This window comes from Cetorhinus maximus, chromosome 21 (genome assembly GCF_964194155.1).
Source record: "Cetorhinus maximus chromosome 21, sCetMax3.hap1.1, whole genome shotgun sequence".
NCBI lineage: Eukaryota > Metazoa > Chordata > Chondrichthyes > Lamniformes > Cetorhinidae > Cetorhinus > Cetorhinus maximus.
Window position 1 is genome coordinate 15730018 of NC_135899.1, and position 14572 is coordinate 15744589.

General features: G+C 45.6%; 1 protein-coding gene across 8 annotated transcripts in view; it reads right to left on the reverse strand.

The window, feature by feature from the left end:
• Positions 1–7180: 7180 nt before the first annotated feature.
• Positions 7181–14572, reverse strand: part of LOC144695695 (pre-B-cell leukemia transcription factor 2-like) — an 84653-nt gene continuing 77261 nt past the window's right edge. For 3 of the 8 annotated variants that reach the window (XM_078566649.1, XM_078566644.1, XM_078566648.1), the window contains exons 7-9: positions 14437–14525; positions 13308–13397; positions 9883–10051 (exon numbers count right to left, since the gene is read on the reverse strand). In XM_078566649.1, coding sequence (XP_078422775.1) covers positions 9959–10051; positions 13308–13397; positions 14437–14525 — 272 coding nt within the window. In that variant the 3' untranslated portion in view covers positions 9883–9958. Of the gene's footprint in view, positions 10052–13307; positions 13398–14436; positions 14526–14572 lie in introns of all 8 variants that reach the window. The other 5 variants (XM_078566647.1, XM_078566651.1, XM_078566650.1 and 2 more) reach the window with 3 other exon arrangements.

The following is a 14572-nucleotide window of genomic DNA, read 5'->3' on the forward strand; positions in this document are numbered from 1 at the left end:
CTCCGGAGTGGGTCTTGAAACCACAACCTTCTGCGGTAGCACTCTTGCCTCTGAGGCACTGCTGGCACAAATGTCATCGGGGCCAGGTGGGTGGGAGATGGTGGATAAGGTTGGGCTGGAGATACGGAGCGTGGGGAGGGGGCTGAATATTCTTGGTGCACAAGCCTCCAACAATTCCTAGTCAGGATTTTTCCACTCTCAATAAAAATGTACTTGTTTTTCATGTGGAGTAATGAATTGGTTAAAAGAACATGGAATTAGACACCCAAAATCTCTCTCTAGTGAATAATTAATTCATGATTAATTCTTTTTTTATATATATAAAATTAGAAAAACAAATTTTATTTAAACATGCAACAGTAACAAGGCATGGCCCTCACACCAGGGGTGGGTGAGGGGATTCTCTACTCAATCTTAAGAATCGAAAAGCAACAAAGCAAGTATTTGTGCAATAATGACTGCCAATTTGTAGTTTAATAATAACTTTACAGAAATATGACCCTCCTCCCACTCCACTGCTCCGACCAAAGTCAGGGTCATAGGGTACAGTGGAAAGGTTTAGCAGAGAAAGGGTTTGAAGCCCGCCAGACGGAGGAGAGTAAAATAAACACAAGCTTCAACCGTTAGGAAAATCAATCCATTGCCCCGAGATAAGTCTCATTTAAAATTATGCTTTTGACAACATTTTGAAAATCAGTCAGACAGAGAAAGGTTAAACTGCTTTATTTATAGCTACACACGGTGACAATTACATCCCCGCCCCAAGAAAAGAATGTTTCCATCTGGATATTTCAGTTTTCTCTGCGCTGTAAAATGAAAAAACCCTTTTTCACCATCGTCCGTCAGGTCTATCGTGGCTTTAGAAGCCTTATAGCCAGCCTAGGGTAGGCCTTTGGTTACGAAGTGTGCCCGAGGTCAAATAGATGAAAATGAAAACTAACTCCTCGGCCTCACCCCTTTTCAACACAGGACCCGGGGCGGGGGAAGTGAAACAAAGGAAAGTTCCAGAAGGCGCAGCCAGCAATCTCTGGCTGGTCTGGACAAGGGAGGCAAAATTTGCTCTGGGAATTGGCTCCCATTGCGGGATCACACCTCTCAGAGGAAGGGTCACATTGAAAATGTTAATCTCTTTTTCTTCTCCCAAATGCTGATTGATCTGCTTTGCATTTCCAGTTTTTATTTCAGCAGTCCTGGGGTTTTGTTTTTTTTTTCTCTCCCTGTCTTTATCTCACACCTGTGCCACTTTCATTTTGTTTCATTTTCCCCGCAGAAACTTGAAGTAAGTTGTGAAGTGAAATGCCTTTTCACATTTGTTCACGTGTGTGTGTGCTTTAAACACAACTACTGCGTCTTAATATTTTGGTCTTTTTGTTTGCTTATTTTCTTTTGTGTGCCTTGTCTCTGGGGAAACCAGGTCTTAAATCCCACACTGATTGTTAGCCCCAGATTCCTCCCTTTGCCATTCTGAGGTGCTTTCAATTGTCAAGGGCTGCGGTGCGCAGAAGGGACTCCATCCACTCCTTATGATGTGCTTGTAAGGCACCGGGAATATTCCAAATTTAACCTTGCTCCGCATTGCAGGGTCGTAACTATCCCCATCTCAAACCCTCTCCAACCCAGAGTGGGCACAGGCCATTTTTTGAATGACCACTGGTCCGTGTTTGGTTGTCCCTCATGGGCACTGGTCCCTTTGAACGATCATTGGTTCATGTATGAATGGACACTGGCGCCTACGCTGTGGGACTATGGCCACTAGGAAGTGGCTGGAGATTGCTCACTGAATTACAGAGCACCTTCACAAGCAGAGCTGAGAAAGGGTGGCTTCCTTTCTGTATAATCTGGGCTCGTGTTCGACCAGGCCCTGCAGGTGAAAGGTCAGCGCACTAACATTCTTCCTTGTTCCCAGGATAGCTTTTGCTTTTTCGAAACTCAAGAGTCATCAGCTTGTCCCCCCGATTGGCGATTCTGATCCTCCATTAAGTTGTTTGGCATCTACTTTTAGCTACCAAATGATTGGCTCACTCATCAATAATGAGATAAGAGCTTGTCATTTGTTAGGAGATTGATGTCTCACATTTCAGTCATATGGCGTAGAGGACCACACCACTCCATCACAAATACCTGGCTAGCGTCCTCTGATCTGAAGGGAGTGGCAACTCCTATCCAGTTGCTTTGGGCACTCGACTGGCTGCCTGTAGGCAGATGTAAATGGATTTCGGCGGATGCAGATATCACACTCCTCCTGCCCCAACTTTCCTCCATCTGTCAACCTCAGGTGGTCCCAATAGCTCCAGTTGTCTCCTAGATGTCTAGGCAGTCACTCTCAGTGGCTTGCTGCATCAGCCCCAGGAGGAGCAGTCCCCATGGGATAGAGTAGTCAAGGTCAAGTAATCCAGCCTCACAGACCCTCTCCACCTCGGGTGCCAGGAACTACTGAGGTGAGTGCTGTGGGCAGGAGAACGGCAGCTCAGGGCTAACAGCAGAGGTGCAAGAACGGGTGAATGTGTGGCACAACAGCCTTTGGAGATGAAGGAACAACGGTATAGAACTTTCTCTCTGGAGATTAATGAATGGGGCAGGCTCCATGATGGAGCCTGTGGAAAGGTAGGGTTGAAGATGCACTTCATCTCATCCCAGGTTCTCTTACATGGTTTAAACTACTTGCCTCTTTTCTCTAGAAAAGAGATTGAGGAGTGGCTTCTTGATAGAGTTCTTTAAAATTCTGAAGGGGCTTGTTAAGTTGTTTCCATGCGTGGGGCAGACCAATATTGGTGTTGAATGTGTGCTCTGCCCAAAGGCAGGTCCTAGGCTCATTGTCTGCTGATGCTTCATTCTGAGCTGTTTACTTGGCAGTTTCTTTTTGGCAGGGGTGGTTTGCCGTTGCCTTCCACTCTCAAGGGCAGGGTGAGGAGGCAGGTCCTAAGTCTACCTCAGTCAGTACAGGGATTCAACCTGCTCTGTTGGCATTATTCTGAACCACACGCTAGCCTTCTAGCTAACTGAGCCAACCAGCAACCCCCAGGCAAATATTAGGGGCCATAAATATAAGAAAGTCACGAATAAATCCAATGGGAATTCGGGAAAAACTTCCTAACCTTGGCTAATCTTTACCCAGGAAGTGGTTAGAATGTGGACCTCACTAGCACAAGGTGTCGTTCAGGTAAGGGAACCTAGATAAGCACACGAGGGAGGAAAGAAAATAAGGTTCTGCTGATCGGGTTAGACAAAGAGCGATGGGAGGAGACTCGTGTGGAGCAGAAACAACAGCACACACCTGTTGGGCCGAATGGCCTGTTTCTGTGCTGCAAATACAATGCAATTACCTTGGGCAGGAAAGCCCGAAAAAGGAGCCTGAAACAAGGCCAGATGTTTCGACACAGGCTGCTGTAAGTGAAACCAATGGGAACTACCAAAATAAAAACGGTGCTGGAAAAGCTCAGCAGGTCTGGCAGCACCTGTGGAGAGAGAAACAGAGTTAACGTTTCAGTTCTGAAGAAGAGTCACATCGGACTGGAAACCTTAACTCTGTTTCTCTCTCCGCAGATGCTGCCAGACCTACTGAGTTTCTCCAGCACGTTCTGTTTTTATTTCAGATCTTCAGCATCTGCGGCATTTTGCTTTTATTTTAGGGAACTACCAGAAGATGTAAAGTAAAATAAAAGTTTAAATGGTTGAAGCAAAAATGTAAATTGAGAGAACCAATGCTGGCAATTAGACTGAAAGCTTGTTGGTGACTTAAAGACGCCTCAGAGCCGTCCCATCAAAGCAACACATGCCAGAAAGACCCACTGACACCACAAATCCCCTGGTCCATGGGGTGTGGGCAGTTATTTCCTTATATCCTCTCAACTTACCCTCTAAACTCAAACTGAGGGCAAGAGAGGGTGGAGGTGGCAAGAGCAGAGAAGGGGCACGTAGGGTTGGGAAGACTACTGATTAATTCCCCCTATTTAGCGTCAGTGCCTCTTTATCTCTTGGCCTTAAAAGCAAACTCAACATTTGAAACAAAAGAAAAATTGTTTTAACAAAACACAAAAAAAAAACTGCATGGAACAATAAAGTTTATTGAAAGCAATTATGGTTACTTAGCAGCACAGAATGGCAGCATAACGCTTAAAGAGACAAGTTCTGGTTTTGGCAGCCCACCCAACTCCCCCCCTTTGCAGTGCGCATTTCAAACTTGATTTTTTTTTTTGCATGTGTGTGTATTTTAAACAGAGAGTACACTTTTGGCAAACAGCTTTGTCAAAATTAAGCCATGTGGAGGTTTCCCTTCAAGATTTCTTTGTGAAAATAACTTAAGAGGAGCCACCATGCGGTTCACCAAAAGGCCAGGTCTTCCAAAGCAGGCCCAGATTTCACTCGCCCCCATCCATTTCCTCACCTCTAACCCCAAAGGTTCCGGACTGGCGGACATTTTAAGTGTCGATAGTCCAACGTGAAGTGAGGGGGATGGGGAGGGTGGGTTGAGGAAGGATAGGCAGGGGTACACACGGATGACACACATGCTTTCTGACCAGAGCATGCTCACGAATGGCCTACACTCTGCCAAAAAAAGGGCACTCTGCCACTCTACTAAAGAGCATTTGAAATAGAAATAGCAATTTAAGATTCACTTAAGCTAGAACCACAACCCATTCTCTGTTACTATCATTTTTTTTCTCTTTTTAAAAAAAAATGTGCACATTCATATCAAAAAGCATACATGGAATACATCAAAATTGGAGGGGGAAAAGAAAGATTTAAAAATAAGGTCAGAAACTATTAAGAGTTATTTTTCAAATCAAACCAAGACAGCGATGGCCACAGGCCACGGTTCAGGCAACTTTCCAATTGAACCCTTCTGCCTTTCTGCTAATCAGTCTCACATACACAGAGGAGAATCAGCTCTGTTCACATTGCTATGGGTCAAGGGAGCCTTGCCCTCATTTTGGGGCCCATAATCCAAGGGCTTTGTGACAAAATTATTTTTTTTGTTTTGGGGGTCATAGGAGAGGGTGAAATGTCTGCGCCAGTCAAAGGCTGCAACTCGGTTTCTGGGCAGGCTCTGATGCACTCCAAAGGTGCAGAGCGAGGCCGAGTATGCCATTCACTTTAGTTTCTTACCCCGCCGCCAGTCCTTCTGCTTTGAATAAAGGTACAACGCTTAAGAATGGGGGCGGGGGAGGGGAACAGAAGTAGTTTGGGTTTTACAGCCCAAACATCATCTGGGAAGACCTTCAGGCTGCTTCCATTGGAACAGTAATGGGCTACCTCATTTGCAACCTTTCATTTTGAAAAGAACTGTCCTTACAAATTTACAACCCAGCCTTCATGTAATGGAGGCTCCATGCAGACACTTCATTGCCAGCAGGAAGTCGTCAGGTGTGTAGAGGGAGTAGTCGCCTCAAATAAATCCCCTCAAAACCAACGTTGGGCCTGAAGAGATAGTTGTCCTCACTGAAGGCCAATGCAAAACAGGGTTATGAAAACCCGGGACTGGGGGCTAGCAGTTGCTACAGCATTTTAAAAGTGGAGGCGCTGGGGAGAGAGCAAAGCCATTTTGTTGCTTCACTGCTCAAGTCTCCTCTGGGTGGAAAATGAACTGTTACCATAGGAAAACTTGGTCATGCTATCCCAGGAACCAATTCTGCACAAAAACTTCCCGACTGTACTGGCAAACTGACCCCCCTCACAAAGAAAAACCATCCCCCCCAGTCACCAATTTTTGCCTCATTAATCTCCTCCTGATTCTTATTATTTACAATATGAAACATTGCAATCTTATAGGCCATTTGATAGATCCTCCCACATAATGATATAGAACGACACAGCACTGAAGGTGGCCATTCAGCCCATCATGCCTGTGCTGGTTCTATGAAAGAGGTACCCAATTACTCCCATAGCCCCTGAAAAACGGTATAATTTTGCACTCATTGTTTAGCAATATCTTTGAGTGCAAGTGTAGGCCCCGACTTTTGTAGGGTCCTGTAGGTGGTAGCTCACTTGGTTACCAGGAAGGGAAGACTGTCCAATCAACAGGTCTTTCCTAACTGTGCAACTGTGGCACTCGCAAAGAGTTGGGCAAATGCTTTTGTTCTCTCTGTTTTTGACATCTTCTCAAACCTTAACTGCTAGTTGCCCACATGTCCTCCATTGAACCAGATGAGAGCAAACTGACTTTCGAAAAAAGGACCTCAATAGCCAGTGAGGAGAAAATTAATCCCCAACCCAAATCTGGCCTCCAAACCCGAGAGTCCAGCAGGGACAATTGGGGCAGAGGTTTTAACTCTAGGCTAACTCCGCCTCCTAAAATAGATACGGAGACACGAGACCACATTTTTGTTTTGTTCAAAGTCCAGTTTCCAGAGCATCACCCATCAGGATCCTTTAACCAGCGTGGACACAAAGCTGGACAACTCCCTTCCCCATTGTGAAAAAAAAACTCAGATTGGCAATGGGTGAGGCTGTGGGCGAGGCTGTGGGCAAGGCCCTCATGCCCAGGAACTAAAGAATATCCCAGTGCCCCTTCCTTCATTTCACGTCCCTCTGTCCACCCAGTCCACTATTATTGAAGGGGCCACTGTCATCGGGAACAGCTCGACCTACGTACACAACAACCAGACACAAGGGCCATCCGTAATGGGGAAGGACCAAGGCATTGCACTTATGAGAATATTTTATGAATAAATTTCAAGGATGTAGCCTGAATTGCATCTTTGAAGGAAGAAAGAGAGAACGATAGGAGCACAATGTTTAATGAGAAGTGTTTCTCTCTCTTTGAAACAAATGCAGAAGAGATCAAGCACACTTTTGTCCAAAAAAAAAGCTCAAGCCAACGGTTAATGACCCCTCTTTAAGGCCAGAGTCCATTACGACAGTGCCCCTTTAAAGCAACATTTCAAAATTGGCCACAAAAATCATTAAAAATTGGTCTTCGATTTACACTTCAAAAAAAATATATAAGGATTCACCTATTAGGGTCCATAATCATGGAACATGTGGAAATCGCCAGAGTTATTATTTTCTGAGCGTCTTCAGATAAAAATCATTACACTGCAATTTTGTGCTGACCCGAATAACACTTTAAAGGAAAAAACAAACAAAAAGATTTTCTAGTGTGAATGTTGTCAGAGGTAGTATGTGAGCAGTCTAAATCGGTAGAACGTGTAGTAATTCTATTGGTTTATATGAGCTTGCATGAGGTAATAAAGCTGTTTTATTTTTATTTTTTTTTTTTGATTGGCTAGTCATGTACAAATACTTCTTTCTACAGTATATACACTGTGCCCCCACAGGTTGGCACAACTAAAACGCAGTGTTAAAAACCTCACTGTAAAACCCCAGTCTTCAGTGTGTGATCAAACCTTAAAACGTAACCAGAACAAAAAGACTCATCCCCCTCCGATTTATCTTTAAAATATATAAAACGTAGTCACCTTCTTTTGTGGTTTTGAAGCTTTTAAGAATAGATAGATCAGAAACTATTGACATTTAATGCCTTTAAGAGCCTTTGATCCAGAGGATATTTATCACCTTTGCCTGGGCTTGCAAATCAATGTGTGGGTCATTTGAGAACAATATAAAGCACAGGGGTAATGTCACAAATCACCATTGGTCTGGCCTTGTCTCTTTGAACGCTCAGCCTGCTCTCGAGAGAAGAACAAGGACTTGGGTTTCTAGACTCATATTCTGCCAGCCATGCACACTGCACTAAAAGACATCCGTGCCCCTCCAACCAGTGGGGCAAGCCCAGCATTATTGCCCTTAAAACCTCAGTGAGCGCTGCTCCAAGACCGTAGCCAGGTGGATGCCAATGGACTGCCTCCCCAACCTTGATCTTGGCTGGAGGTATAACCTCTCACGCCAACATGGGCACTCTCAAAGTTGCCAACTTTTGGTTGGCCCGAGTTCATGGAAGGACTGTCACATGACTCCACCCCACTCATGCCATTGGTCACCTGATGCATCTATTATCGCTTTCCCACACCAATCAGAAAGCTAACAAATACTGTTACCTGATTGGATGATCCTTGACTAGTAGGAAAACAGCCACTGCCCCATTTCTAACGTCTGTAAAACTAAAGCACAAATGTTTAAACTAAATAGAAAAAAAAAAGCACCTTGCATTAAATGCCCTTACGATTTTTCTCCAGAGTTGCCGCAAGCAGCAGTCTAATCTTTAGTTCCTGGAGACTGCAGGAGGACCCTGGATGATTGGCAGCCTTACACTCGCACCTTGTAGGACCTGACTAAAAGAGGTTGGCCAATCACACATCTCACTCCCAAAAGCTCCACCTCCTCTCTCAAAAGTCACCTGGAGGCAGCCTCAGGATATTAATTCACTGCCCTACATGTCCGCGCTGGAGCCCTCTCCCATTATTATGGGAGGTCAAGAAATAAAAGCATCAATTTCTAACAACGGCTGCTCCCCATTACCAGTATGAGCGACGCTTGGAGTCTCTCCGTGTAAGACCGATGAAGCTAATAATCCCGAGGTTGGGCACTTTTGTGCTTGTGGACTCACACTGGTGAGAAACCAAGGCTGGATTCTCCATCCTCATTTTAGTGAGGGTGGAGGGGTGGGGTGGAGTGGCGGGGGTGGTGGGGGAGAAAGACAGAATGAAATATTCTCAACCCATCGTTCTAGGCTCCTGTCAAAGAGCAAAGTTCTGAACTAACAGGTCACAGGGATTTGCCCCACAAGCCAGGAAAAAACCCCTAAGAAGTGAACAGATTTTACAATCCCCTTGCTTTCAAACATACCCTTTAAGGTGTTTTCTGGTTTGTATTGTTTCTAAACCTGTAAAAAAAAATTTGAAAAGTAAAACGTTAAACTGCATATTCTCAGCTTAAAGAAAGAATCACTCCCAAATGAAACTATGCTATAGATGCTCTTACTCTGTGAAGACACACTCTCGTCTAGCCTAGGAAAGGTAGTCTTGACCTTTGTAAAAGCAACAACTATATCCAGTTTTATGGGGCAAGTTGCTCGAATACAAATAATGATAGACTGAAAGGAGAAAGTGGGGAAGGAAGGTGAGAAAGGAGGAGAGGAGGAAAAGGAGAAAGGGAGCGTGGAAAAAGAGATCAAGAATTTGAGTGGGAAAAGCAGACTAAAAAAAGCAGGGAGAAACAAAAAGGACAGTGAAAGAGAGAGCAAGAGGTAAACGAGAAAGATAGATAAAGAGAGGCAGATAGGGATTTCCCTGCCCTTATTAAATTCACAGAGCAAACAAACATGACTTAATGCTTACTGTCAACTGCACCATCATCCTAGCTTTTCAACTATAGGAGCCACTCAGTTAACAGCAGAACCACTGACCTCGATGAGCTTTTAGCGGTACAGGTCTTTCTTCATTGGGATAAGAATACTGCCCACCTCCCCTACCACTCCACAAAGTGTTTCTAAACACGAAATTAAAAATATGAAGTTATGAACGAGAAAGAATACAGTCAGCACGCTTGCACAGAATGTCTCTTGGGGTGACCTAGCAATTCTCTCTATCGGCCTCCTGGATCCCCACCTCCCTCCTGTGCCATTACCACAGGCCAATTCTATGGCAGTAAGTCACCACTGGACTGTTGAAGCTCCACCCCTCGCACTGTAGACAACATCCTTACTTCCACGAGGAGAAACTCTTATGCTGGGCGCATTCGGCCGCCCGTGTATTGCAAATGACTGATGTCGGGCCAGAACATGTGGCAGTGCAGGCTACATGCCTCGTTCCCACGGAAACAGTGCAAGTCAAAGCACTTGTGACATTTTGGGGTTTTTTTTTGTATAAAATAGCAGCCTTTCCTTTAATCACCACACTGAAGCCAAAGGTTTTACAATAAAACATAAGGTGATTGGTTAGTATCAACATCACCCCCCTTTCTTTTTTCATCCTCGTCTCTTCGTTATTTTTCTTCTCTTCGTATTGGTCAACTCTGGAGAAAGCCCATTGGATCAGGGAATGGTTCTGTTGCTAGGGGATCAGTTGGAGGTATCCGAGTGTACGCTTCCGGGTCCTTCTGTTGGCGATGTCACAGAAGACGGGGTGGCCGCATCCTGCCAGCCTCCGTTAGCCTGGAGGGATTGAATGGAAAGAGGAAGGTTTAGAGCTGAGAACTTGCTATGGCAAGCATTTTCGTCTAGACTGGATGGGACGAGGTGGAGCACAGTGGGTGGTTCTGTTCTTCAATGAAAGTAAGAACTTGCATTTATACAACACGAGCATAGGGCTGTCCCAAAGCACTTTACAACCAATGAATTACCTTTGAAGTGCAGTCACTGTTGCAATGTAGGAAACGCAGCAGCCAATTTGTCTACAACAAGCTCCTACAAACAGCAGTTTGATAACGACCAGATGATCCGATGTCAGTTGAGGGATAATTATTGGCCATGACACCAGAGAGAACTCCCCTTCTCTTAAAAAATTCATGTCACAGAATCTTTTGCGTGCACCAGAAAGGGCCCCAGTTTAACGTCTCAGGCAAATACCTCAATGTAGAACAGAAATTGTCTGGCCTGTCCAAATACAAAACAGTGCAACTCCTTCTGTGGCATTTCAGATAAGAGCTGATTGAGGGGACAAGAGGTTTTTAAAAAAATCATGAAGTGATCGCATTCCAATGCCAAACAATTCAGTCCCAATCAATCAATCAGGTTTGATCTACACTGCTGACAAGAACCCTACGACTGTGCGCACCCAGTCCCAACAACCCAAGGCTCTCATTCCATGAACCCAGCTGGAAGCGGAGAAGCCCTAATCCTCACAGACCACACATACCCAGTGCTTCATTTTCTTAACAAATTATACAATTTAACGGTGCCCCAAGAGGCCATTCTTCCCATTGTGGCTGTGTTGACTTTCTGAGGGGCTAATCAATTGCTCCCATTCTCCTATCCACTCAAATATTTGTTTTGCCAAATATTATCCACTTCCCTTCTGCAATCTATTATGATGAGTGCCCTCTTGTTAGAGACTCCCCAACAAGTGGAAATAAATTTTCACCCTGATTCTTGATTTCTATTCATTGCAGATTCTGGACTTTCAAATCTGTATCTATATATATGTGCTGAGCCTTCTGTCCAGGTGGAGAAGCTCTGTTCGAAATGTCACTGCAGCTTCCATCATCCATGGCTCATTTAATTACCTTCCTGCAGTCAGGTTTTGCCTGAATTGGCTCCTCATTGCATAAGTGCATTATCAAAAATGCCCACCTGCCTGCAAGTCATTGTTTCCCCGCTTGAATAAGGTGACGCAAAGGCCACTTTTATTCTTTGTACTGGGCATATTCAGTTCCTGCTCCTCGTGCACTGTGACGAGACCAACGTCATCTCTCCCTAAGGCCATTGGATTATCCGCTTGTCCGACTTGTTGCTGTTTGTGGTGCCTTGCTTTGCGCAAAATGGCCACCACCTTTCCCACGCTGCAGCAGTGACTACACTCCTGGAATACTTCACTGGCTGCAAAACACTTCTCTCCTTAATAATGATCGTGAAACTACTGGATCGTTTTCACTAACGTCCTTCAGGAAAGGAAATCTACCATCCTCACTTGATCTGGCCTACACGTGACTCCAGACCCACAGCAACATAGTTGCCTCCTAACTGTCCTCTGTAAAGGCTACTCAGTCATTAGCGGCTCACCGAGCTGCTCAAGGGCACTCGGGGATGGGCAATAACTGCTGCCTTGCCAGCAAAGCTCATGTCCCAAGAATAAAGGAAAAACAGGAGCACCTGGGAACGCCCTGAGGTCTCCTTCAATCCTCCCAACACGGTAGCGCCGCTGTGCCTCTGACATGCATTCCCGACGCTTGCAGAGATGCCCTAGTAAGTCACCTTGCCGTACTCCCAAAGCTTCGCTCACGCTACTTTCTTCTAGCCCTTGCCGCAGCCCCATGACCACTCCATGGAGCCCCATCGTTTCCAACAGAAATAGAAGCCTGGGCGGCTTCAACACCAGGTGGCTGATCCACAAGGCCTGGGCGGCAGCTAAAGATCTACCCCAGCAATGCACTGATGCAGAATGGAGAGGGATGGGTGCAAGGAGCCTTATGGTGCAAGGCCTTAAGCCTGCACTGGCCTCAAGATCTTTGACTGAAGGGCAGTGAAGGGCATTCCCAAATAAAAAACACAAGTTTAGCAGAAGTCGCCTGCTGCTGAAACCCTCATTCATGCCTTCACTGCCTCTAGAGTCGACCACTCCAATGCACTCCTGGCTGCTCTCCCACATTCTAGCCTCCGGAAAGCTGAGGCCACTCAAAACTCTGCAGCCTGCGTTTTAACTTGCACCAAGCCCCATTCCCCTATCACCCCTGACTCACTTACATTAGTTCTCGGTCAAGCAATGTCTAGATTTTAAAATTCACAATCTTACTTTCAAATCCCTCCATGGCCTTGCCCCTCTCTATTTCTGTACTCTCCTCCAGCTGCACTCCTCTAAATCTGGCCTCTTGCGCATTCCCATTGGAATGGCTCCACCATTGGCGCCCTTTGTCTTCAGTTGTCTAGGCCCCAAGCTCTGGAATTCCCTCCCTAAACCTCTCTACCTCACTTTCCTCCTTTAAGACACTTTTTAAAGCCTACCTCTATGACCAAAGTTTTGGTCAGCTGACCTAATGTCTCATTCTGTGGCTCAGCATTATACTTTGTTTTATAATGCTCCTGGTGAAGGGTTTTGTTACATTATGGGTGCCATATAAATAAAATATACTATTGTTGATGAAGTCACAATGAGACGACATGGACCCACAGAGACAGGGAAAGGATCATCAGCCTCATTCTGTTCACCCCTCACCAAAGGGAGTAGTTTATCCATAGCTAACTATTTAATCCTTTTATCATTTCAAACACCTCAATTAGATCACCCTCCAATACACAGAGCTTATTCTACATCTTACAACAAGAGGAGCCAAGAGAGATCCACGAATATTATATTAAAATGCATAAGGGATGCACTTGCTCAAAGTGTCACAACTACTTCCAGTCACACACTGATGGACATCTCTACCCTTGTTTTATGTATATATATATAAAAAAAAATCAACCCCACTGATTCAAGGTGGCCAAGCCAAGGGAGATCTGCTGGGACTTGATCATCAGGGTCGGACCGGTGTAACTCTGAATGGGATGTCAGTGCTGCACAGGTTAGTGAAAAGCTTGTGTGTGAAATAAAGTGCTGCACTTAGCTCATGAATATTTAGGGAGATTATTATACAAAAAGACAGCCCAATTCAAGATCGTTGCAGATTTTCATAATGCAGTCATTCCCTTACTCCCACCCATTCCCGATTTGGCCCTTTCCCTCCAACGCATAATGGAGCTATGATTCACCTACCCTCACATCCCGTGGACTGTAGATCTGATTGACACCCAGTCCTTCTCCGTAGCCCCCAGTCTGGTTCAGAGAGTGACGAAGTGACTCGACCTGCAGAGCAAGATTTCAGAGAGGCCTTTTAGCAGTATAGCCCCCGGCAATTTTACAAAGATGTTTTGTCCTCTTTTCATTGATATGAGAGGGGGAGAGACTGTGTGTGAAAGAGAGAGAGAGAGAGAGAGAGAGAGAGCGAGCGAGTGCGGCACATTCAAGCTTTCAGACATTAAACTGGACGCTTGACACTGCTCCACAGAGAAACGAGGTCATAGGTCACCCCTGTCCTGCCCCTCCTCCCCCACTGATACAGGAGACACTCCCTTTTCCAATCAGCCCTAGCAGGTGGGATAAATGTTGGCATCTTGGCAGAGCCTAAGTCTACCCTCGAGACGTAGATCGTATAGCACAGAAACAGGTCATTTGACCCAACAAGTCAATACTGATGTTTATGCGTCACACAAGTCATCCCATTCGTCATCTAACCCTGTCGACATAATTTTCTATTCCTTTCCCCCCTCGTGTGATTGTTTAGCTTCCCCTTAAACTCATCTATGTTACTTGCCTCAACCCCTCCCTGTGGTAGCGGGTTTCACATTCTCACCATTCTCTGGGTAAAGAAGCTTTTCCTGAATTCCCACCATTTGTGCACACTTTCTGTCCAGGAGAGGGTCAGAGGTCACTGGACGCTGCGACTAACGTCCCTCCCTGCCTTATTAGACAAAGGGCTTTCAGGCAAACCTTGATGCCTGATTACTGGCTATGACCAGCACGCACCATGAGGAGCGACTGTGCTCAGTGCCACACTGTGCCCTGGTCTCGTCAGGAGAGGCTGATCTATTGCCTCCCCAGCTCCAGATTGACCATTAATAAAGCCACACTGCTTAAATCTCAAAGTGGCTGCTCAAGATCACACTTCGACCGCCATTTTATAGCATAGCATTATGAGTCGGCTTTCACAATGGCCGACTGGCCTGCATTACAGGACCTCCCCATTGGCCGATCATTGCAATGAAGCTCTCCCCTGAGAGACCGTTGCAGTCCTGTACCACAACTGCCAGCAGCCCTCATGATTCAGAGTTTCGGTGTTACTAACCTGTGCCCCGGGGTACGAATCCCCATTTAACCCTTGCATTCCCATGAACATGTCCCCAGAGCCGGATAGATTAAACGATCCAGAGGAACCTAGAGAGCGAGAGAGTGGAAAAAACAAGGACTGGAGATCAATATCA